Raw genomic sequence first — 25,562 nt, forward strand, 5'->3', positions numbered from 1 at the left:
GAAAAGTAGAAACGCAACTGAACACAAAAAAAGACTTGCGCAGTGCACGGAGCAGGCGCTGCGGCTGATCGAACGTGTCGGAAGTGGTTTGTGAAGTTTCGCGCTGGAGGTTCCTCCCAGCCGATGTTCCGCGGTCGGGCAGACCCACTGCAGTCGACTGCGATCAAACGGAGACATCACCGGGAACAAACAGTGCTCTACCAGGCAGGAGAGCACCGACACGCTCAAAACATCCAAATCAATGCGGTTATTGGTGAAAATTAAAAATGTCTTTATTTTACCAAAAGAAACCATGTGGACTTTTTGGTCAACCCAGTGTTTTGTACAACTGAACTGTGCTGACTCTAAAATTAGAAAAAATAGAAGGGAAGGGTTTTCAGACAAGTCCCACCTGCTCAAACCACTGCAGCTCCCACCTAAGTTCACCTCCCAGACGCGAGTCTCCGGTGGGCAACAGGTGTTGGCAGGGCTCCCAGTGGCGGGAGGGGTCCGCCCGGCTGTGTGCTTTCTGCCCACAGGACACGCCCCCACTGCGACCCTCATGCAGTGCCAGAGTGCGGCCCAGGCGGGGCTGTCTCCGGGGGGTCCCAATGCAGGCTGCACTAGCCCCACTGCCTGCCCCCCAGGGACTGGCACCCACACTGCCATCCTTCCTTGAAGACGCCAGAGGAGCGTGAAAGGGAAGGCCCCACACCACGGGCCCCACACCACAGCCCCCGCAGAGCCGCCTCTGGGGATGTCATGCGCACTAAGTGGCCCTCCCTCCGCACACAGACACAGGAACACAAGGCCACTGCTCCCGTCACACAGCCGCCTCCCCTCTTCCACCCTTCTGGATGGCTGTGTAAGATCCAATCCATTCTTTCTAAGGAATCTTTCAGGACCCCGTTGAGAAAACCTTCCTCTGTGCCGTCACCTCTGTACTACTTAAACACAAAAACACCAATGGCACAACTGCAAGGGCACAGGGCGCCCAGGGGGACGGGGTCACAGTCACGGGGACCCCAGGCCTCAGGGAAGACCGACACTGAGACAGCGCTGTGCTTACCTTCCTCCCCCGTCTCCTGCCCCAGCGGAGCACCTTCCTCTTCAAAGCCTCCAATACCTGACTCCAAGGGCGCGGGCTGGCTGTGCTGCTGGCTTAGCTTGTTTCGAATGAGAGCAATTTCCTTTTTTAGTAGCTTGGCCCGCTTACTCCTTGACCCACTGGACTTCATGGAGCACGTGAGGTCCAGTTTGTCCAGCAGCTCCCTCAGCTGTTCCTCCAGGGTCATGTGGGCCCTGTTGGCCGGGTTCAGCAACCTGTCCACTGAAGTCAAACAACACACGTCCGTGAGTTATCAAATGCTGTGCTGCCTTGTGAGATAAGAAAACCTTCCCGCTCCCACCACCCCTTACATCGCCCTTGGCCAAGACCCCTTGGCTCAGCCACATGACAGCACCCCCACCCCCCACGCTCTAAGTCCATGACAGGCTGCTGCGACAGGGAGACGTGCTTTTCACCCGAGGGTGTGAAGACCCACAGCCAGCCAGGGGCATGGGGTGGGGGGACAGACGCAGGTGCAGAAGCAGGGACAGTGCCGAAGGGACACGCACGAGCACTCTTGTGGACAGGAGGGCCGACACAAAGCCTCAACGCTGACTCATGCCAGGACCCTAGGCTGAGGCTGCTTGGGCCTCACAACTGGCCCCTGAGCGCAAGTCTCTGGACCCAGGTCATCATGTGGGCTGCAAAATTCACAGGTGATTCTGAATTTCACCTGTGAAATTCAAAAACCCCTAAGTTTCAATCTCAGCAAACACCAACATTGCTGAAGCACAGATTCCCTTAAATCGGTGAGAGGCCACTAAGAAACAGAGTGCTCTTCAGAGCTCCCTGAGACAGAGGTGGGAGACAGGACCTGGGGGAAGACGGCACGAGCCCGGCTGTGCGACGAGCACGTGTGCCTCCCCCGCCGCCGCCGCCACAGCCGCCACCGCCGCCGCCCTGTGGGCAGCACCCGTCCCCCCTCTGCCGTAAGCGAGATGCCAGCACAGGAAAGAAGGAGGGGCCTGGCTGGGCTCCGTCGTTACTCTAACAAAACTTCAGACACTAGACCCCAGAAACGTTCACGGAAACAAACATCGTGTCATCTGAGGCCCAAAGGAGAAGCCTCGGCTTATCTCGCAGATTCTGTAAGCAGGGACCGCTCTCCGCCTGGGCCACACGGGCCTCGGCACGGCCAGGGGCGCTCGGTGCCCACAGAGACGTAACGGGAGGGAGGCAGGAGACACGTGGGGCACCAGCCCACCCTATGACCCACGCTAACACCAAGGGAAAAATCAATTAGGACTTAGCCTTCATCCTAGGTGCAGAAAGGCCGCGGTGCAGGGATTTACTTAGGCAGCACCATGGCGACTTGCATGGGCCACTTTCCGAAAGGCCCAACACTGAGAGGTCCCCCAAGTCCCCGTCCACTCCAGGAAGTCTGGTGGTGGCGGGAGCGTGGCGTAGGGAAGGTGGCCCAGCAGCCAAGGAAGGATGTGAAAACCAGGAGTGAAGGGCGGGAGGGAAGCCAACTGGAGTGTGCATGCTCGTTTCTGTCCCCTTTAAACACAGTGAGCAGCGCCCTCAGAAGCCATCAAGGCCCACGCTGGGCGCGAGGTCCCAACTAAACTGCTTCCTGGGCCGCATCAAGTAGACCTGAGCTGTCCCACTCGGGGCACCGCCACGTGTCTCTCACTGGGCACCTGAAACGTGGCTGGTCTAAACAGAGATGCTGTGAGTGTAAAACGCAGAGCAGGTGGCAAAGAGAAAAAAACAACAACGGAACATCTCGCCAGTGACTTCCGTGTCGAGTGCGTGTTGAACTCGCAACACCTCAGGTGTGCTGGGCAAGAGGTATTTGCTGAAATAAACTCTGCCTTCCTCCCCTTTTCTTCAGGAAGCTACCAGAGAACTTAAACCACATAGGGTTCGCACCCCAGGCCTAGCGGACCAAGCCAGCGCAGAGCCCGTGAGGGACTGTGCTCCCACGCGCTCCTGGACCCAGACGGGTGCTTACCATCCTCCCAGGAGAAAGGCCGCCGAGGGGCCACAGCTGGCCGCTCCGGCAGGTGCATCCCTGAGGCCTCCTCGAATCCAATGCCGTCCGCCTGGCGCCGGGCCTGCCTCAGGACAACGCCGCCCTGGTCGCGCAGCCTCACCGCGGCTCTGTAGAAGACCGTGTCCTTGGCGTTGTACCTCATGCAGTTGTCCACAATGAGGTCGAAGTCCTCCTCAAACTCAAGGAGGCTTCTGTACCCTTGAGCTTCTAACCGCTTCCTCATCGTGGCAAAGTCCATGGGCTGCTTGATGTGGTCCAAGTAGTCCGGTACCTGACCGCAGGAGGAAAACAGGCACTTACAAACAGGGAACAGGTCCGTCATTCTAGAGAACACACACACACCCCCCACACGAGTCTCCCTCGCACACACGCAACATGGGCATGCGCGCACACACACACACACACACACACAGCAAACGTGACTCTCACACGCTAACAACTGGCAGCTCTGAGACAGACTAAACCTAAACCCTGCATCCCCCTGGACCCTGCAGAAACCAACTCCCTTTCTTAAAGCCACAGTGACCACTGCACCCGGCTGGGCAGACCCCACGACCTGCAGAGAGGGTCTCTCTGAGCAGGAACTTCTAGCTGCCTCACTTCTAACATTTTACCATGAAAGGTGCCACTTTTATAATTTAAGAAATAGGTGAGCCCTGGCCAGGGTGGTTCAGTGGACTGAGAGCCAGCCTGCGAACCAAAAGGTGGCCAGTTCGATTCCTAGTCAGGGCACATGCCTGCGTTGCAGACCAGGTCCCCAACTGGGGGTGTGCGAGAGGCAACCAATCGATGTTTCTTTCACACATCAATGTTTCTCTTCCTCTCCTTCTCCTTCCCTTCCCCTCCCTCTAAAAGTAAAATTTCTGAAAAAATAAAGTAAAATAAACAAGAAATACGTGAAGTAACAACAAGAACTTAGAATACAAGTGAGCGAGGGTTCTCCCTGGTCGGCGTGGACCAAGGGGAGCAGAGAAAGCGCCGTGCGCACACCCACCTCCTTCAGGCTCACCGGCTGGGCGAATATGCGAGCCGGGTCCTTGTCCTGCAGCTGGTCCAGGACGGAGCGCAGCAGCACCGTGAGCGGGGTCAGCCGCAGCTCCAGCGCCATCTGCTCCACCTTCACCTGAGGAACAATGGTGCTCAGCGCTGACGCTCGCAAGGTGACCCTGTCTCTGCAAACTTCTACTTCCTGTCACAGGAGCACTCAGCCCCATCACACGGTCCACAGCCAATATACACTCCTACTTCCTGAAGCCTAGGGTCAAGGTGTGTCATACATGGAGTCCCCAGTACCCACACGGTGCCGGCCCGGCTCCCATCTTCCCTGGCCCCGTGCCATCCCAAACACCACACTGAACTCCACACTGACCCTGCACTGCCCCCGCGTCCTTCAAGGGGTCAGTGCCCCCTTCCACATAGCTGTCTGCAACCCAGGCACCAGGATGGCTTAGAAGAGGGCCAGGGCCAAGGACTACAGGTCCAGAAGCCACAGCCCACAAAGCCCACAGTCCGGCGCTGGGCCTCACCTGCTCCCGCTTGAGCTTCTCACGCTTGCGCAGGAGCTCGATCAGCAGACGTGCACGCTCCAGGTCGTGCCGCAGCCGCTGCCAGTACTTCAGCTTCTCCTTGGCAGCCTGGATCTCCTCGTCGTTTTCTCTCTACGAAAATGAATGGAAAGGCCAGAAAGTCGGCCTCAGACGCCCTGGTGGCGAGCCCCCAGGCGGCAGCACGAGCCCCACCCTTCCCACAGGCCCCAGGCGGAACCTAGGGCAGCAGACAAGGTCCCCAGAGGCAGAAGGCAAAGGGCCTTCTGAACACCCAAAGAGCTGAAGGGCCTGTGATGAGAGCAGCCACCGGCCTTGACCTCAGGAGGAGGCCGGGGCTCCCACCTAGTGGACCCTGAGAATAAGGCAGCAGCCCAGGAAAAACCAAAATACAGGAATCACTCAGGGCCAGCAGTCCTGGCCGCAGGCCAAGCCCACACAAGTGGGACTGTGCTCTGGACACATCGCTTGCCCATCTGCATTCTGCATTCCAACGCTGAAAACGTGCTGCTGTGAAGATGAAGAAACAGGTGGTGGAGACCAGACGCAGTGGCAAGGTGGGGGACTGGGCAGGGCTGGCACTGAGCCCAGGGCCACATGAGGCCCCCCCGACGTGCCTCCAACCAAGGTGACACAGAGTCCTACAGAACCACTACAGAAGTCCCCGACAGCCTGGCGGGGCCACCCCAGCACAGGAAACGACAACCAAAGGCGCTCCACGTCCCCACGGATGCAGCACAGTGGCTAGTCCTGCCCCGGGCAAGCCCCCGGCACCCCAATCTCTAGTCCTACCTCACCCTCCTCTCCGGCTCCACACAGTCACACCCCTCAAGCTTCCCGTCCCATCTCCCAGAGTGTGCCCGGGGTCCTCGCGCATGCCTGAGGTGGTGACCATCCAACTCTCACGGCAGCTGCCCATCCTCAGCTCCACTCCAGGGCCCACCTTCTGCTGCCTGCTACTGATACCGCCCCACAAAGCCCAAGTGCCCAGAGCTAGGCCCACCCTTCGTGTCCAGCCTGCTGAAGGCCTGTCCTCTGCCTGACCACAGCTGCCAGGTCAGACCCAGCACAGGCGGCAAAGGACACTGCTGGGAGAACCCCTCAGCTCCTCCCAAAACCATGCTCCACTAAGATGCTCCCATCTGTCACTGCTGCGGGTTCTGACCACAAGAGCCCTGACACCCCAATCCTACTCCAATAGTATGTGCGTGTCTCCCTGGACCACGAGAGGGTTCCGCCTCGGATGGCTTTCCTTCCCACTCCTGGAACACACAAAACCTACGGCCTCAGCCAGTCATCCATCCCCAGCCTCCAGAACACACTCTCTGCAGGGACACTTTCCCCCTCTGCACGGCTGTGCCCTGGCCCATCCAGACGCAGCTGACACAAGAGGTCCCCCGTACCCTGAGGCCCTATCCTCGAGGTCCGGCCACCTTACTCCCAGTCTGAACACCTGCAGGAGGAGGAGAGAGCTCTGCCTGGAGGGGGATCCTGCTTTCTACACAGAGCTACAGTCAGGGACACCCAGAGGCACAAGAGGGAGGAAGACCAGGCCTGGGTGCTCCAGCCCAGGGACCAAGGTGCAGGGGACCAAAAAAGGTGGCCTCGGCATCCACCAACCGAACAACTAGGCTAACCATGTTCTTCAAAACTCTCAGGCATCACCTTGGCTGGGTACCTCAGCTGGCCAGAGCACTGTCCCGATACACCAAGATTGAAGGTTCAATCCCTGGTCAGGACACAAACAAGAATCAACCAATGAGTGCGTGAGTAAGGGAACAAACTGATGTTTCTCTTTAAAAGAAAAATCAATACGTTAATAAAAAAAACTGTGGGCATCAAACAGGAGTCCCCAGTAACACCAGCTGTACAAAGGTGGCCAGTAAGCCCGTAAAGAGGGAGATTCAGAAACCAAATTGCCCAAGAGCACCCGAAAGCCATGAAGGACCAGGACGCAGGCAGAGCCCACGTGCCCTCGTGCTGATGGCCTCGGGTGGCGGAAGACCACGGTGCACACGGCAGCCTCACTTGCCTGAAAGGCCCAAGTTTTCTGACCCTGCTCTTTACAGCGGCCTTTACGTCCCAGGTAAAAAACCACCCCCGGAAAACGGCAGAAGTGGGAAGAAAAAAGTCATTTCTCATACCAAAAAGCTACGTAAAGAGAATTTTAGCAGATCGTGTTTGAAATCGAGCCAACTTCCACTCCACAAAGGAGGAGGACACCTACTGCCGGGGAGAGGGCCAGACCCCACCGTGAGGGCCAGCTCGGTCAAGCACAACCCCTGGGCTGGCGGGAAGGGCAGGCCAGCTCGGGGGTGAGTTCTCAGCACGTCCTCCCAAGTCCCAGGCCACTACATGGTGAGAGAGCCCAAGTGGCTGTGGGGACCAAGCCCCTCAGGTGGGCTCACAGAGGACTGGCTCCTGCTGCTGAGCCTGAGGCAGAAGCCCTAGGAGGGTGGTGGCCAGACGAGGCCTCAGGGGACTCCGAACAGACTACGGGAGGAGGAGCCACCCTGTGGCACCACCTAACAGCACCGGGGCCCCAGCTGCCGGCAACCTGAGTGCTTCATCTGCCCTCAGGCCACCTAGTCCTGCCTGTCTGTCTGTCTGTCCGTCAGTCCATCCCCCCGGAAGGTCAGGCACAGGAGAAAAAGGCTGCACCTGACTTCTTCCTGGGCCTGGCTCAGGGTGGGCACCCAGAAACATAGGCAAATGAGTTAAATTAAACTCTAACATCAATGTTTTTAAAGTTTCAAAAAACATTAAAATCACACCAAGCTGATCCCCCCTCAAAACGTCAACCCTTACAGGACGAAGTGGTTTGGATGCAGCCCTTCCGCCAGCTGCCCCGTCCTTCCCAGAAAGGGCGGACCTGAACTGGAGCAGCGGCCCACACAGGCTGGGCAAACGCTCTGCAGTGGTGAAGTGACGCCCCGCCAGACCTGGAGCGCGATGGCACCGACCCAAACCTACGCCTCTTCTCCCCATCTTTCTGCAAGAGAGCCGATGCTCCCATTGTGTCTTCCTGCCCTTACAAATTCACCCCGCGAGGCACGAGACAAAACCTAAGACAACTGATTTCACACCAACGCCTCAACCAGCGCCTCCTGAGACAGAGCCTTGTGTCCCATGGCCTCCCACTGGTCCCAACCACCCTCCCCCTCCCCAAACCCAGTCCAACAACCCCCCACAGGACACACAAGCACTGTGTACTTCCTGCCCTGCCCAGGCCTCCTGTCTCTCAGTGGGCACCGTGTGGTTCCCCCATGGCTCAACGACAGATGAGAGTGCCCTGGGTCTGCATCCTCTACTCCTCCCATTTCTCTGCATCACCCTACCTCGGGGTGCCGACTCCCTACAGCGCCTCACTTCACTGTGCCCATCCACCTGCAGAGGCCCAGAGCCTCTCCTCTCACCCTGGAGGCCTCTCGGCCCTGGTTCCAGCCTCCTGCTCCACCGCTCAGCCAGCACATCCCGACGACATGCCAGCTCCGGCCAGCAGTCCGCTGGGCGCAAGTCCTGGCACGGGCCTGACAGGACCACGCGTCCCGCTCCCAAGCTGGAGGGATGAACATGCAGCATGGTGGCTAAGCAGGCGTCACCAACAAAGATAAGGCCCCGAGTTCGACACAAAGGCTGAGGGTGGACTCCAGAGGTCCAGATCTGACCCAGAGAGTGCAGGACGCGTGCACACGCAGCCCCTGGGGCCCACAGGCACGATGAGAAACAAGGAACGCACCAAAGCAGCCAGCAGTCCTGACGCCAGAGGGAGCGGGCAGCTGACCCTCGGCAGGCCAGCAGCACGTCAGGACGCTCAGGAGCTGGCCCCATCTACGCGTGTCCGAAGCAGCCAAGGCCCTGGGCTAAGGGGCCTTCAGTGTGCTGGACCTGAACCCAGAGTCCCCGCCCAGCAGTCCCAGCAACGCCAGCCTACAGAGGCCTAACCCCACCACACCCTCTGTTCCTCACCACTGCCTGAGACCACGTGTGTGTGCAAATTTCATGGGACATGACTCAGCTTGCACCGCGGGCACCAGCACACTCACACCCAGCCCTGGACCCCTGAAGGAGAGACAGCCTCATCATCACACACTCCGCAGGGCAGCGCACTCCAAGGGGCACACCCCTCAGGCCTGGAGACAGAGAAGGGTCACGGCACATCCCATCTCATAGAGGCCCAGCATCTTAACGGCTTCTCTTTGATTTTCAAAAGGCATTTTTAAAAGAAGACATTAAAATCCAAATTTTAAAAAACTTAAATTGTCTGTTTTGTCACAGAATTAGAAAGTTAAGATGAGGGACTCCCTGAGACTGACTTCAACGTCCAGGCCAGGGGCGAGGAGGTGGTGAGGGACACGCTCAGCCCAGGACTCACTGTGACTAAAAAGGGCCGGTACTGGGAGGAAAAGCGACATCTCAAGATACAACAGGATGAAAAAGCGTCGCTTTCCTCAAAAACCAGAGACGTCCATCCAGGCCGCTCTCCTGGGGCAGGCACTATGCAGGGACAGAGGTTCCCACTCAGCGGCACCAACCTGAAAACCAGAGCAGCCCAGCCCACCAGGGAGTGGTGCCCGACCCCGGAACACAGCAGAGAGAGCAACGCAAGTGGCCGCCGACAGCAGGAGACACCCCCCCATCGGAGAACCCCCATACCAGCCTCCTGCAGGATCCAGAGCCCTGTCCCCGCCCACCCAGAGAGCACCACGTCCTGCCATGTTTGACAGCGTCCCCTAGGCCCTGCTCAGCTGCCCAGCAAATCAGCAGAGCCACTTGGACATCGGAGGTGTGTGGCCACACAGAACCCCATGGCAGGGCCTCAGAGGAGTCTCACCGCACGCCCAGGAGGGCAGAGAAGTGGCCGTGAGAGAACCCTGACCAGACCCCACTCTCGGCTGCGTCCTCCCAGCCTCTCCGCCCAAGGGGACGGCACACGGGGTGAGCAGACACTGGCCCAGAATTTGGGGCAATGAGCAGACTTTCGTGTTCAAGTGCTTACAGGGCCAATTTCTGACTTTCTGAAACCTTATTTTCAGAACTGCGTTATAATAGCAGACATTTCCATAAACCCAAATTAAGTACTAAAACACAAGAACCCGTCTGGCACGTCTGTCGTGTTTTTACAGAGCCCTGCGCGGTGCGCTCGCCTTCCCTGCATCCCTCCCATCTCCGTGCACGTGCCACCACGGCAGCCACGGACTTGGCTCTTCTGCATGCAAAACCCCTGCCCCGTTCCCTCACCTCGGCTCTTGCCCTCCACCCTCCCCACTGCAGTCAACACCAAACCAGCCTGCAGAGAAACGCCCTGAAAACAAATCACTCCTCGCACGACATTTCCACACCGAAGTGCCTGGCCCAGCTCAGACCTCGCCACGGGGCCCGGCCTCACCTGCTGCTGCTCCCCTCCCAGGACCCAGCCCCACTCGGTCGGCACAGTCACAGCTCCCCCCACCCTCCCCGGACATCCCCAAATGTGCAGAGTGGGACAAGGAAGCAACAGCCAAAGGCAGGGACATCAGGGGACACAGACAGGTAAGAGTCACCTGCACAACCCACCGCCTCGCAGCCCGTGATGCCTGTGGGTCCTCATTCACTTCCCGGACCAGACTGGACGAGGGCCCGCAGACGAGAGCACTGGAGCCCGAGGGGCTGGCAGCACGCCGGCCCAAAGCAGGAGCCGGGCCCTGGAGCAGCTGCATCTGCTCAGAGTGCCGGGAAGACAAGACAGACACCGAGAGGTGTGCAAGGCCACGTACCTGCTGCGTGCTTCTTTGGGACTGCAGGCTGGACTGGAGTCGCCTCAGCAGGGGCACGCCGTTCCTAGACAGCCTTTTGAGTAGCCAGTAGCTGTGGGCTCTCTCAACAAACTGCTTCTTCCGCTGAATGGACACCTGATTCGCAATCCTATTTAATCTAAAACACGGAGAAACTCAGAGTTTAGCTTTAGAGCAGTACGATAACACATTTTCATCATGGAAACGGGGAATGACAGTGTTACTTTAAATAAACCACACGTCTTCACACGTGTTTCTCCCTCACCCATGGCACATAAATAATGCCACCTCTTGCTGTCCCTGGTTCGGCTGAAGCCAAGTCCACCATCTCCTACTATTCACAGGTGTCATCCACTTTCAATCCATTCATGTATCAGTTTAATCACCCAAGAAGAAAACATGCTGAACTCAGAAAAGCTCTGAGTGTCCTTAGCTCCTTCCATGGGATGCTGCCCCCATCCACGCAGGCTGTGAGCAGCTCTAGAGAGGGAGGCTCTGCCAGCTGCGGCATAGCAGGAACGATCCTTCAAGAACAGCTGGCTCTCCTGCAGGGCGGGCAAGCATGGGACAGCAGTCCCACTCAGTCACCTCACAGAGAAGAGATGGGACACCCGAGAGGGAGAAGCAGCAACCAGGGCAGGGCTGGACACAAAGGGGCTACTACTCACTGCAGTGACACTGGGCGTCCCCTAGTCCCGAGAGACTTCGTCCTTTTGAAGACCATAAAACACAGAGGCTTGTAGAGTGGGGAGGGGGTGATCATTCAATGACCTCTCGATTACCAGAAAGCTCCTCTTTCCCCAGCTACCACCACCCTCCTGCTCAAACAAAGCGACTCATCCGTTTGCTTGATGAAGACACTGAAGGGTAACGTAAGTCCAATCTAAACTAACACAGCGCAGAAACACAAAATCCAACAAGAAGGCATTCTTCATTGTGCACCGCAAAACGTCAGAACAGGGCATCGGTGAATTTAAGACTGAACTTTTAAAAGAATCTGAATCAAAGGTTTTACAAAACCACCGAAGAACAAAACTGCGCGAGCACCGCCACCTCGACCACGTCCAGACAGTGACGGTCCTGCCCTTGAAAACAACGGCTCCGGCGCAGTTCAGAGTGTCCAAACCAGGGCACCCTCCAGGCCAAGCTCTGGAGAGCGTGTCACACCTGGCTGCCCTGCTGGACCTGCAGGCCGTGCAGAGACCTGGTACCACCCCCTGTGGCAGAACACACTGCTCAAGTCCTGTTGAGGGACCTGACCTTGGGGGCTTTGCAGACGTGGCCCTGTCGAATCAAGAGCCTCCACAGGCAGATGCAGACCCTAAGTCAAGTGTATCCAGAGCCTGCCCTTGACTGAGGGGCCGCCGGTCTGCACACGGAAGAACACGGAGCCGCACGGCCTCAGCAGAAGGCCTGGGGATGCAGGCTCTGTCTGCAGCCCCCACACTGGTCCTGAGCACCACACAGGGGGCGTTTGGGGTGGGTCTCTTTTCACCCTTTTTGACTGAGGCATCACGCAGGTGCAGCAAAGTGCACAGGTCTCAGCACACACGGTTCTGTGGGTCTGCACACACGCAGGCAGGAGTTCTAACACACACACACAGTTATTCCCATGGTCCAACGAAGCCACGCAGATCAAAGTATTTTTTAACAAAAAGTATGTTTCAATGCCCAAAGAAGTGCTGTTTGGCCACATGCTTATAAAGATTCTGTCTCATCAAACAAGCCGCCACCTCCTCCAGGGTCAGGCTATCTGAGCCATCAACAGTCCACAGGCACGTGCAACAAGGCTTTCATAAAAACGGGGCTCAAGCTGTCCTGCAGTACTCGCTGGACACTGAGGCCACCTCGCCAGCAGCAGAGCCATGAAGGAACAGGCAGGGGCTGAGCACCGAGGCAGCGCTACCCAGACGCCCGCCATGTGCCTCCCAGGACACGGAGCAGCCTCGGAGAGCAGGTGTGCCAACACCGAACACACTGCCACAGCCACCTGCACACTGTGGCCCCAGCCCAGCCACTGTGCAAAGCGGAGGGCAAGGAAATGTGCAGAACCAAGGCATGGGGACAGAGAGACAGGAGGGGGACCCACGCCCTCCATGAACTCCACAGGGAAAGAGACCAAGAGAGACCTTTAAAAGAGGAGAGACTTCAAAGACTTGTAATAGTGAAGGCACAGTAAACACCGGTGTTCAAAAAGGGTAAGAAGTCCCCACACTGCTGAGCACAGTGGGAAAGGGCCACCGAGGGGCTGGGGGCTGGCCAGGCCCTGTCTTCTCAGGTGCATGGTGGCCACGAGCCTGTCTACCCTACAGCAATCCACTCAGCTACGAGTTTGGTCTTCTCAACTTTCTGACTTTGTATTCTACTCTTCTTTAAAAATACAGTATTTGGCCAAGGGCATATTGAGAGGATCAGAAGTCTGATTCTCTCAAGACTTTCAGAACATACCTTGTAAACAAGGCACACAGAGACACGGCAAGTGGTGGTGAAAAGCCCCTGGAGACCCATTAAGGAGGAGACCTTGGCTGACTCAGGCCGGGGGCACCCACTCTTAGCTTCCAGAGAAACTGCAGCTCAGCTGATAAAACACTGATTTGAGATTCTGGTGTACAATTTGGAAGGAAATTCTAGAAACTGAGCACACTGCAACAACAAAACTGCTTTTACAAAACCGCCTTCCGTATGGGATCGAGGCTTCCAGCACTCACGTCAACAGCAACAAAAACCAGGAATGGGAGAACTAAGGGAGACCCCATCTCGTTGGCAAAGGAAGTGCGTCGGACGTGGAGGCCTTACTCGTCTTCCCACGTCTGTCTCCTGAAGGGGTGCTCCCCACTCAAGGTCACTAGTGGTTACGGACCTTCGAGTCATCCATTGGCTTTGCTCCAGTGTGTACAAACAATTATAACCTGACCAGGAAGAAACCTCAACACTCAAAGTTCAGCGCGAGTGACAGGGTTAGACAGCAGAGACAGCAGCTGGGCAGCAGCAGGCCCTGCAGGACGCCACCCCGCAAACTGCCGGATTCCCTGAACCCGCCGTCAGAAGTGATGTGCCTTTTAGCGCGTGCACACTCTCAATGGTCCAGAACCTATACCCTTCCACTGCAAGTCTTTCTGGGTGGGTGAAAATGCTGGATTTAATTCCACCCCCCCAATAAAGGAAAAGAAAAAGATGATTTTTTTTCAGAAGAGGCTTATCCTTATACGGGTAAGTCCAACCTGGCACCACTAACCAGAAGGAGAGGATGTACACAGCTCCCAGGAAGCAAGTTCACCAAACCAAGGGCGGGAGGCTCAAGGACAAACTCACCTGTGACCACGAATGCAAACCTGAGACAAGATGCACCAATCAAATCCATTCAAGTATGAAAAGCTGGCCCAAGGGGCCTCTGCCAGTAAGGCAAAGATTAGGAGGTCCAGAAATAGAACCCACACAACAACAGGGAAGAGGGCAGAATGTGACCATCTCAAAAAATGTGGGAAAGCAAGGGGTCCCGGCGACCTGCCACACAGGAGGTGCTGAGAAAGGCTCCACCTCAAGACCTGGAGAGTCACTAGGTCCCCAGCACACTGAGACCAAGACGCCTGCCACCCCTGCTCCACGAGAGTAGCAGGGGACGTGCCCGCAGGTGACCGGCGGCGGCGTCAGGACCAGCGTGAGCAGCTTTACAAAGGAGAATGTGCAGGACGCTGCGGAGTGACAGGCAGGCGGTCTCAACAGCAGGGGTCTGAATGGCGAAATGGGGAACGGGCGCGCAGACCGAGACAGAAGGTCATAAGCTGTAATTCACCTCCAAACTGGTACATAGATTCCTTGGAATTTCCAAATTCCCAAGAGAGTGTGTCAAGAAGCCTGACAGGATGCATCCAAAACTTACAGGAAGGAAGCACAGGTCACAAGGACCACCACCGGTCTGCAGAGCCAGCCCCACAGGGAGGGAAAGCAGCCTGCCTACCCAGGGAAAGTGGCCAAGGCCGGAGATGGGGCTCTGGGAAGAGCGCGTACGCAGTGAGTGACGAACAAGGCCATCCACATGGGAAAGGGACGCTCCTCCCCCAGTGATGACCGACTCAAAAGTGAGGAACGCTGATCCGCAAGGGTGTGGCTGCGCTGCCGTGAGCCGCTGGCAGACCAGGGGTTTGGGGGAAGCCAGTCGCTGCTGAGGCCAGAGGCGGGCGGTGAGGGACAGGGGCAAGGAGGGCCACTCGAAAGCTCTTAGAAGAAAATCTTGAGGCCCTCAGGGAAACAAAGGATTATTTTAAAAAGATATGGCAGCACAGACCGTAAAATAAAATAAACATGTAACAACGAAAGGCAATCCACTGTAAAGCAGCAGGACCGAGGCACAGCGTTCCACCCTCACCCACCAGACCAGCCTGGGCTGGGCTGAGTTAGACCAAAGTAATCTGAGAGAATCCACAGCGTATTATACCCATCTCAAAAAAACTTCTAAAACAGGGAGAGCTTTTCAAAGAGCAAAAATAAAGCTAATTTTAAAAAACACAGTATTTACCTGCGTTTTTATAGGGGTTTCAATAGTGTAAACCATGGTCATTTATGAAGACATTCAAGAGGCCCTAGTGAGCAGCGAGGTAGGCCACATTCACGGTTAGGTAAAGTCCGCCTCCCTGAAGGAACACAAACATCAGGGGCCTCGGACCCCGAGGATGAGGCCTGGGTCAGAAGTACGGGTCAGGGCTGCGATCGATCGGAGCCAACGGGTGGTGGGGACAGAAATCACACCCAGCCTTCAGCTGTAGGACCAGGGCTCCTGGAAAAAGATTCAGGGCGGAGGAGCTGGAAGGCCTCGAGGGAGGAAGAGAGACCTCGAGCAGACCTAGGACACACACACACTGCGTCGGAGACACTAAATCAACGACCCTCAGTTCTTCGAGACGTGGTGAGACTGTGGCTGCTGAGGGAACGCTCCTGTTCTCTACGCTGACATGTTCCTGGATGAAAGGGTGACTGGGATGCTCACAGGGCGAGAACAGGCAAGGGACAGCAGACAGACAGGGCTGGCGACTGCTGGAGCTGGGTCACAGGACAGGTGGGCTCTCCCTCCGTCACACAGACTTCCAAGTTGGAATAGATTTTTTAAAGACCTGAAAAAGTAGCAGGTAAGCCCAGAGGAAAAGAGATGTGAAGAACACAGCCCAACACACCCCAGGCCAGCGAAAAGGCACACGCAGAAGTGCCGCTCCGGGAAAGCTCACACCAGCAGCACAGAGGGCCCCAACAGCACCGGCCCACCGCCAGACTCACTGCAGCACCAGGTGACGAGCACAGAGCGACAGCACTGCAACCGAAGTCCAGGCGCAAACCCGTACCAGGGCAACAGGAGGGAAAGGAGGCTTCGAGGAACCCACCCCCAACTTACAGTGAGTGGTTGCTGGGGGCGGCGGGGGGGGGGGGGGGGGGGGGGGGGGGGAGCTACTGGAAATGGAGTGAGTGTCTCAGAAGTGACTTGAAGTCTTCATTTAATATTGACTCTTTTTAATAAATTTTGACACTCGATAAATGAATGTTAATCTACCTTTGTTTTTAAGCTTTTTATCTGAAGATCATGAAAACATAGGAAAAATGTCACTAAAAAAGTTATTTCCACCTACAGCATGGAAGAACGCTCTCCACACCGCCCTGGAGCACACTGAAGTTGCACACGCAGTGAGGAGTGGGGGTCAGAATGCACCCACCCTTTTGAACACTCTGAACTGTCTACGTCTTTATAATGGGCACCGACGTCTCAGAGGTCAGACGGAGGTCAGGGTGGCCCCAATGAGATCCAACCCTCGAGCAGGGGGTGCAACCTGTAGCCCACTGGCTGCATGCAGACCAGGATGGCTGTGAATGGGGCCCAACACAGAATCATAAAGTTACTTATAACATTTTGAGATTTTTTTTGTGTGATCACATGTCACAATATATTTAATGTGTGGCCCAAGACAACTCTTCTTCCAATGTGCCCAGAGACACTCAAAGGTTGGACACCCCTGCTAGACCTACAAAGCCTGGAGTCTGCCTCTGGAAGTGGTCCTACACCACCCCGGCTCCTGGGAAAACTCCCTGCACAGCTGGGCTCAGGTCAGGACAGCCCACACCCACCTCAGGGCTCCAGCTGCACGGACAATAGTCACGGAGCCCAGAGATCATTGGGGTGCCTACGTCCACACCGCCGACCAGGCCTCACCATCACCCAGCTGCACCGAGGGGACTGCCTGCAGCAGGTGTCTCCCCTCAGCTCCCCAACCAAGAGCTGAGATTCTTGAGGTCAGGAACAGCCAACTCTGCCCAGTTTTATGAGAAATCCCGCCAGATGCTCCCCTCCCTGGAGCAGCCCTGACTTTGCCCAGCATGCCTGTGAGCACACCTCCACGGTCCTTCCTGCTGAGGTGGACTCTCTGAAAACCAGCACCCCCCGCCCACATCGGAAGCAACACTGGAGAGAGGGCTGAGGTGGACACCTGCTTCCGGCCCTCACAGGAAGACGACCCAAGCAAGAACAGACATGACATCTGGTGCTATGGATGGGGGGTGCAGCGCACATCACATCCAAGGGTCTCCCAGACCTTGGCTCAAACGACAGAAGAAACCAAGGCAGGAATCGTCTGAGACGCTGGCAATGCCTCAAGTCACGGAGAAGCAGGGGCATCACTGTGTCCAGACAAGGGAACACATGGCGTTCCCGTGGTACCTGAGCACATCTCCATTAGCAACCAAGCCAGACACCAGACAAACCCAGAGCACGGCTGCCTCCATGCAAAATGGGGCGACTCAGAAGGCACTGAGCAGCTGTGGAAGCGTCCAGGACAAAGGAAGTTGGACAGACAGGTCCTGACTGGAGGCACAGGGGCACCTTGGTCCCTCCTGATGCGCTGCAAATGGGTGACACGGAAACCCTCTCCGTGCCCTCCTAGAGGCCGGCTTGCCTCAGGAGACTCGCCAACCAAGTGGACTTACGGAATCACCCTCCGAGGGTGCCACCTGTGTGCCTGCTACATGTGCAGGGCACGTGGGACACGTTAGCAAGAGGGGACTCTTGGTGAAGAGAATGTTGGTGCTGTTATCTTTCCTGTATTTCATAAACTTAAAGATCTTCCAAATGAAAGTTGAAACACGGATGAAGCCTCTGACCCAATTCCAATCTCTGTGCGTGCCCACGAGGGGGGCAGTCCCACAGGTGACTACTCTTGGACACTGACCGGAAGTGTGCGTTCAAACCGATGTTTTCCAAATGGTGTTTTCCACATGTGAGCTCGGGCAACACCTGGGCTGGAGTGGGGGTGACACTGTGAGGCAACTGCCCACTGCCAGTATCAAGACTTCCAATAAACTGTCTCCCTCTCTGCCAAAATCAGCAAGTACAACGAACATAAACAGAAATGGCAAAGAGGTCATTACGCTGGTGTGCTCTTCCCGTACACTGACAGCCTGCTGCGCGTGCAGGGGACACTGGGAAGGACACCGGGCCTGGCGTGCTGGCGAGCACAGCAGGCGTGCTGAGTGCGGGCAACACCGGGGAGTCACAGCAGAGGCGGCCACCGGGAAGAACCCAGGAAGAAGGGGCCTGAGGGAGGCTGGGGCCAAGGTGGTCCCATGGTTGGTGGCCAAGGACCCACAGCACCCCGTCGGAGCACTCGCTCGGGCTCAGTAAACACAGGCCTCTCTCGGGAGTCAAATGCATCCAGTGCGCACACAGACACGACAGGGAGACACGCAGCCTCCGAGCACCCGGATTTCCTGCCCAGTGCTATTTTATTTTCATTCACTTGGGCTCTTTGATCAAAACAAATCTGCTCACCAGATGTCCCACATCCCACCTCACTGGAAGACACCCTTTTGGGCTGAACCAGGACAGACTCACAGTGAGACACCGAGTCCGCCCCCAATTTACAGTCAAGGAAAGCAGCCCTGGCCAAGTAGCTCAGTTGGTTAGAGCATCACCCCAAAATGCCAAGGTTGTGGGTTCAATCCCCTGACAGGGCATGTTCAAGAATCAACCAATGAATGTGCAGAAAGTGGAACAAATTGATGTTTCTCTCTCTCTCTCTTCCTCCTCCCCTCTCTCTAAAAGTCAATAAATAAGTTTAAATTTTTTTAAATATAAAATAAAACCAAGAAAAGCAGTGAGTCACAGGAGGGTGAGAAGCAGATTTAAGACAGCACTCGGGACAGACGCACACAGGGACGTCTTCTCGCCTGCACAAAAGCCCAGGCATGGCACACTCCCCTCAGGGACCAGGGGACAGTGGTCTGGCCGAACGGAAACCTGTTGCTGCAGGTCCAGAGACATGCCCTCCACCACCTGCACGTCTTACTTTTCAGTCTGGTGTTTACAGCTTCTTCCCAGAGTAGCCACTAAAGAGGACCTCCCACTGGGGCCTGGAGCAAGATGCCTTCCCCCCGCCGGCAGGGCTCCGTGACTGTCCCCACCCACCGCAGACACCCCCAGCAGTACACACAGGGCCCTGCCACTGTGGAGCTTCCAGAGAAGGGCTTCCACCTGGAAGGGCTGAGCCAGCACATCTCTCCAACCCCCAGTCACAGTACATCAGAACTTCTCTAAAACTTAACACAGCAAGGGCACCCACCAGCAGCGCCCTCGAGGAAACAGAGCTGTTGACCGGACCCTCCGTCCTCACCACTGACTCAGGCGACTACTTCTTTCGTAACTCTGCACTCATTTAATGCCATGTAAATGCTCCAAGGGGCCTAGAGGACCACGCCGGAGTCCAGAGCACGTGGCACATCGGCCTCTTGGTCCACAAAGCTATTCTCTTTGCAGATAAAGAGCTGCCCCCGAAGTACCACCAAAGAGGGAACTCAGAAGATCTGCTGCTTTGGGGGAACGTAGGGGGAACAGGTCAATTACGCCAAAGGAGCCAGGCGGCTCCAATTCGGTGAGCCCTTCCCTTGACATGCCCCCTCCCCATGAAGCATCATCAGACGATGTGGAACCAGAGAAACATCCAATCCAAGCAGCAGCTACGTGAGGAAAAGGCTACGCTTCCAACAGAAAAAGCTGTAACAGCACCCACTGAGACATTTTTTTTTTCCCAGAAAGGCAAAAAAGTGGAGGAAAAGAAATTCTCTCCTCTTTAGACCTGACTTTTTGTATCTTCCTCAGTTGTTTAAGTTGTTTCTATGTTGGAAAATAATTTTTATTTTATTTAATTTTTTATATATATTTTTTAAGGTTTTATTTATTTTTTTTGGAGGGGAGGGGAAGGAGAAACAGAAGGAGGAAAACATCAATGTGCTAGATACAACATCAACTGGTTGCCTCTCACACACCCCCAACCGAGGATCTGGCCCACAACCTAGGCATGTGCCCTGACCGGGAATCGAACCAGTGACCTTTGGGTTCGCAGGTCAGCACTCACACCAGCCAGGGCACAATTTTTATTTTGATGAAAGTAGGTAAAGGAAAGCAGACACAGACGGGAACAACTCAAGATACTGGGACAACTACTCAGGACCAACTTAGAAAACCTGGGCACTTCTGCCCACGCTGAAGGCCGGAACCCTCGCCGGCAGAAGTACCAGTAAAGCCAAATGTCCGACAGACTCGAGCCACCCCACCCAGCGAGCGTGTTAGCAGCACTGCTCCTTCCTGACCAGAGCAGCAGCCGGCTCTCCAGTCTTATGCCACCAACCCAAGTTCTCAAACGGACAGGCAAAGCCTCACAATACCCACATCTCTACCCAGAGTCTCTTACTTAGGAAAGTAAAAGATAATCTTTGTGACTTAAAAATGCTAAACATTTAAAAAGTTAAACACTTCCTCCTCATCCTCTCACACAGAATAGACTATAGCCCTGGCCGGTGTGACTCAGTGGACTGAGCACCAGCCTGCAAACCGAAAGGGCACCAGTTCGATTCCCAGCCAGGGCACATGCCCGGGTTGCGGGCCAGGCCCCCAGCTGGGGGCCTGCGAGAGACAACCAGTCTATGTTTCTCTCTCACACATGGATGTTTCTCTCCCTCTCTTTCCCCCTCCCTGCCAAAATAAATTAAAATCTAAAAATTTAAAAATGTTAAAATATAACAAGAGTCAGTTGGTCATGGTTTTCCTTTTCACTTGAAAAATATTTAAACCACTCAAATTACAAAAGTACTCTACAGTCCCTGACAGCCCTCCCCCCGCCCTCCTTCTCACAGCCAACTCTCCTCTCTGCAGGGAGGAGATCCCTCCTCTTCTGGGATCTCCCAAATGACTGCTGAGTGGGTCCCGGGTCCCTCTTCCAGGACCCACTGCGGAGCTTGCTCAGAACGCTGTTGCAGCTGCCACTCCAGACAGTCCTGTGTCAAAGGCTGTGGGCAGCACCCAGCTTCCCTCTGCATGCAGCATGCCCGGGTTCACCCCGTCCACACTGCACTGGGGCCTCCTGCACACACCCAGGTTAATGACTCGGACCCCTAGCACCTGCCCTGACAACCCAAGGGGTGACCCAACACCAGTCACGGCCAGGCAAAGGACAGCTGGGAGAGCTTCCAAGGTGGCAAGTTGACCCAAAACGTCAGGGTTCCCCAGGGGATCCTGGCAACCCAGACAGCAAAGCCCGCAGCCACAGACACTTGTCCAAGAACGCCCTTTACCTCTACTCCAAACTGTAGTAACAGTTCATTCCTAAGTTAGGAAAGACAAGACAGAACACTTTTAGAACAGTTTACCTGCATCACCTGCTCTGCAACACTTAGGTCCAAGGCATGAGTTTGTTCTCATTCAGACCTGGGCATCTTAGATCCCCAAGCGCGTGCATTTCCAACTGCGAGTGCTTCCTGGCGCCCAGGGCCTGCAGCCCCGGCACAGCCCTCCGGGAGCAGGTGCTCACGCAGGCTGGACACGGGGGAAGCAGCACTTCAGACTTCGGGTCTCTCCATTCATTAGATTGTGTTTTTTGTTTTATTTACCTCAATTTCAGTAAAACTGAAATTTTTAGGGCCCTTAAACCGAAGATCTTGATACAACTCTTGTACTTTTGACTCAGGTAGAGATCCAAGTGAAGCTGTCTTTTAAGTCAGGCTGACTGGTGTGCAGGAGACACCTTGGTTTTGACGGTCGTTTTCTCTGGCTGAGGGACTATGTGCACCTTCTTTTTCTACTTTGTCTGAATTTACTGACTCTATAGTGAGTATGCACTACTCCAGAAAAGGAAAAATTTCATTGCAGGGCCGGGCGTGCGGGGGAGCCACACTTCTAACTACTAATACAAAGTCAGTGCCTGCTGCCCCGAGGACAAACCGGTACTCTGACAAGCCGGTACTCCAGGCGGCGATGCCAGTACACTTTCACAGCCTAACCAGGTAAAGTCATGACACGTTAACACCAAGCTGTATCTTCTAATCATGTGCTGGAAGGCATGGGTTATTTTACATCACAAACACACAGGAAAACAATGCGAAAAGCTAATATTCAGTATGGTAAAAATAATTTTTACTTTTTAACAACAAAACCCTGGCAGTCTTGCACCCACCTGCTCTGTAAGATAAATACAACTTTATTTACGTGTGACTTTCAAGTAACAAGATAATCAAGGTAACCACAGGTGTCTCACCAACTTTTCTCAGGAGCAGACATCCACCTGCATCTTGACTTCATCGGCTCAACGCTCTACTCCCTTAACCGAATGTTATAAGCCCCGTGCCCCGTTACAAGTGAAGTGTGTCACTTCCTGGAAGCTCAAGAAGTGCTGGGAGTGGGGATGTGTGCTCTCCCAGACAGGGGGCACTGGCTCTGGCGTGACACTCATCGAGTAACTTACCTCATATTCTGAACGAGAGCATTTGGAAAGATTTAAAAAGAAAAACCGAGCAGGTCTGTAAGCAGAGGAGCAGGCGGAGAGGAGGAACGAAGTCCAAGCACTGGAGCAGACGCGGCTGGCTGAGGACCGGCCAGAAAACCTGGGCAAGAGTGCGGCGGGGCCTGCCCACAGCAGGCGCCACTGCGGACCACCGTAGTGTAGAGAGCCCTACACTGACCAGGCAACGTTCGCATCACAAAGGTCACGGTCGGGAAACCAGAAAGAATATCACGCTGACAGATGGTGGCCAGCCCTCCCTCCCCGCAGCTCCGGTCAGCTGCACTCAGATCTCCAACCCAGTGTCTTCTCACTCCGCCACACTGCTTCACTTTCCACCAAGTGACTTTGAAAATCCTACACAGTTCCCCGATGTTTGAGGCGGTGCAAGAACATCTTGTCCTGTCAAAGAAGGCAACCACGCCTGGACACTACAGGGGCCCAGACCCGTGTGTGGTCAGTGTAGCAGCAGTCACCTGACGGCATCGGGCTTACCCTGTGGGCGAGGATGGGCGCCAAGGAAACCATACATCCTCCCAGGCCTAGCAGACTCAAGTCTTCCGCACCATCCACGCTCCCACAAAGTGTGAATGAGTAAGGCCACATTTCAGGGGGCCATGAGGAACCTTCATCGACAGAAGACACAGGACACTCTATCTAACACAGCCCTGTGCAGACCCTCCCCGGCGCCCCCAATCCGGGCCCATCCCGCACCCACGGCTGCACATACTTACCTCTGGGGGGGGATATACGGAGCACACACGGGGGGCAGGGCCGCACAAGGCTCGCTCAGTGTTTTCTTTGCCTTCTTTGCTTTCTTCCTGACCTTGGATGAGGACCTGACCGTTTTGACTGAGCTGTCTTTTCGACACACACCGTTTTTCATTTCGACATCCCCATAAATGTTCAGAGGCCTCCGGATACAGCCCGGGGGCGTGTGTATGTCACAGTAAGCGGTCTTTCTGACAGAGAAGGTCGTGGCACCGCCCGCCAGCTCTTTCACAGGCTCCATTTTCATGTAGAGGCCCGCCTTCTGGGCGCACGTCACATGGAAGGCTGTGTAGCAGTTGGCCTTGTGGCACTGGATGCAGGCGCCCACGCCCTTCTGCTTGCAGAGGTAGCACGTCAGCTTCCACCGGGCGGGGGGGATGTTCCTCACGCCATCGATGGGCTCGATGAACACCGTGTTGGCAAAGCCGACCTCTGGGATCCACAGGGCGCACACCACGTGGCCCCAGCGGTCATCATCCGTCTTTTTGAAGGCACCTCCCTTGTTAGGGCACAGCACACAGTCGGCGGGCCGCGCCCGGGACTGCAGGCAGTGTCGGCAGAGCCACTGGCCCTCGGGGATGTAGGGCACCCCGTAGCACTCCTGGTGCACGGCCAGGTTGCACATGTCGCAGAAGAGGATGACGTTGCTGTTCTGGCACTCGCCGTCCATGCAGATGCAGCACACCGCGTCCTCGTCAATCAGGGACTGCTGCTCCCCCTGCTTCTGGTTCTCGCAGTAGGACTCCTTCTCAAAACGGTCCATCAGGAACTCAAACACACTCTGTGACACGGCCGCCACGCAGTCGCCCTTCCGCTTCTCATTGACGATCTCCAGCCAGGCGTAGTCCTCCTCGTCCATGTCATACTCTACCTCGTTGTCCAGCTCCTCAGCTGACTTCTCTACAAACTTGTAGTACATGGGGGGCCTCCTGGGGGCAGACGGGGGGCTATACTCCACAATCCGCACCTTGGGCTCTGGAAGAGCACTGGCCAAGGCTGGCGAGCCATGGGCGCTGGGAAGGGCTTCGTTCTTCTTTTTGACTCTGTTGTTTTTGTGACGCTTAGTTCTTAAGCATACGGGTGGCCTCTCACTGTTTTCTTTATTGCTGTTGCATTCGCTCATTTCTTGAGCAGTGAGGTCATCTTCTAATATGATCTCCAGGGGATCAAAAATACTGATCCTGTGCAAGCGCCCCTCAATCTCTATCTCCACCATCCTCTGAGCTTGTGCGTAGGTCAGGGTTTCTCGCGTTGGGGAGTGCTTAGTACTGCATGGGGAGGAAGGGTGCCTCGCTGTAGCGCCTCGATGACATCGTCCTTTCCTCCTCATTTGGTATTGACTCCCTGAAACAGAGGCAGAGGTGAGATTAACTCGAGAAAACCACCAAGCACGCTAGGATAGAGCTAACCAACCCATTCGCGCTCAAGCAAAACTCCCAGCTAAGATACCTCTGAGGTTTCAAAATCATTCATCCCAAGACTCATGATGGTATTTCAACAGCCCATCCCCACCAGGCCATACCTCACCAGGGACTCCCAGAAAACCAGATGGCGAGGAGTGGGCCTTGAGCAGTGAGTGCAGTGACAAGTCCCCCTAGTGCCCTGTGACTCCCACTGCTCACCAGACACCTTCCTAGACAAAGCCAACAGGTCACTGAGATGACTGCAACACCCCTCAAGAGTGTCCCTGCCCTGAGCCCAGGGAAGCCCATGCACAGGGTTAGACTCCAGTGGGAACGGCGATTTTGACCACAAGGCAAAGGTGCTCTGGCTCCCCTGCTGCTGCTGCCCAGTGCTCCCCAGGACTCACTCTCTCCTCCCCTGCCACTGCCCAGGGGAGTGACCCTGGAGCCCCAGCACACCAGTCCCGGCAGCACCCGTGCTGGGGACCAGAGGCGTCAGTGGTCTGACCACAACCTGTCCTTCTCTATGAACTTGTCCTCTACACCTGTGTTGAGGCACAGGGCCACCAACAAAACCAAGAACCAAGAGGGGAGCCCCGTAGTGATCTAGGGGGACATTCTTCACCCCCAGGGATTCCCATCCCAGCTTCTGCAGTGCCTCAGCAGCGACCACCATGGAAACCTCCGTGGGCCAGGCAGCCTGCCCCTTCCCCTCAGGGGCACTTCTCGGTGCTGCTGGCCTGACCACAGTGCAGGGGGAGCGCTCCTCCTTCTCAGGCACACCCAGACACGCACAACACGCCAGGGATGGCACCTCTGTCCTCACTCCACAGTGAGGGCCATCCCCAAGAACCCCATGCAACCTGCAGAGCCCCCACTACAGGTCTGCCAGCCATGGCTCAAGTACCTAGAATCCTGGCCAGAGACTATGATGTGCTCTTCTCGGTCCCCACTGTCCATCACTGACTGGCCTCATCTTCACGTGAAAGCCCTGACTTGAGACCACCGCCCGCCCAACAGCACATCCGTTACCCTAGGAACCGACAAGGACCTCTCTCGGCCCTTTAAGACCGCACCCCTCCAAACACCATTTTACTGACAGAAAGCAAAATGACACTGAAGAGAATGGCTCACAAATACTCTCTTTACAAACACTTACAAACATTCCAAGTTGGAGCCC

The 25,562-nt window shown here is 55.8% G+C and overlaps 1 protein-coding gene across 5 annotated transcripts in view; it reads right to left on the reverse strand.

The window, feature by feature from the left end:
- The window catches only part of BRD1 (bromodomain containing 1), a 46,038-nt gene that overhangs the window by 18,157 nt on the left and 2,319 nt on the right, over positions 1–25,562 (reverse strand). For all 5 annotated transcript variants that reach the window (XM_053919796.1, XM_053919800.1, XM_053919799.1 and 2 more), the window contains exons 2-7: positions 22,943–24,323; positions 10,387–10,543; positions 4,613–4,744; positions 4,081–4,209; positions 3,045–3,357; positions 1,049–1,309 (exon numbers count right to left, since the gene is read on the reverse strand). In XM_053919796.1, the coding sequence (XP_053775771.1) occupies positions 1,049–1,309; positions 3,045–3,357; positions 4,081–4,209; positions 4,613–4,744; positions 10,387–10,543; positions 22,943–24,309 (2,359 nt within the window). In that variant the 5' untranslated portion in view covers positions 24,310–24,323. The remainder of the gene's footprint in view (positions 1–1,048; positions 1,310–3,044; positions 3,358–4,080; positions 4,210–4,612; positions 4,745–10,386; positions 10,544–22,942; positions 24,324–25,562) is intronic.

The sequence above is a fragment of the Desmodus rotundus genome, chromosome 3, assembly GCF_022682495.2.
Source record: "Desmodus rotundus isolate HL8 chromosome 3, HLdesRot8A.1, whole genome shotgun sequence".
NCBI lineage: Eukaryota > Metazoa > Chordata > Mammalia > Chiroptera > Phyllostomidae > Desmodus > Desmodus rotundus.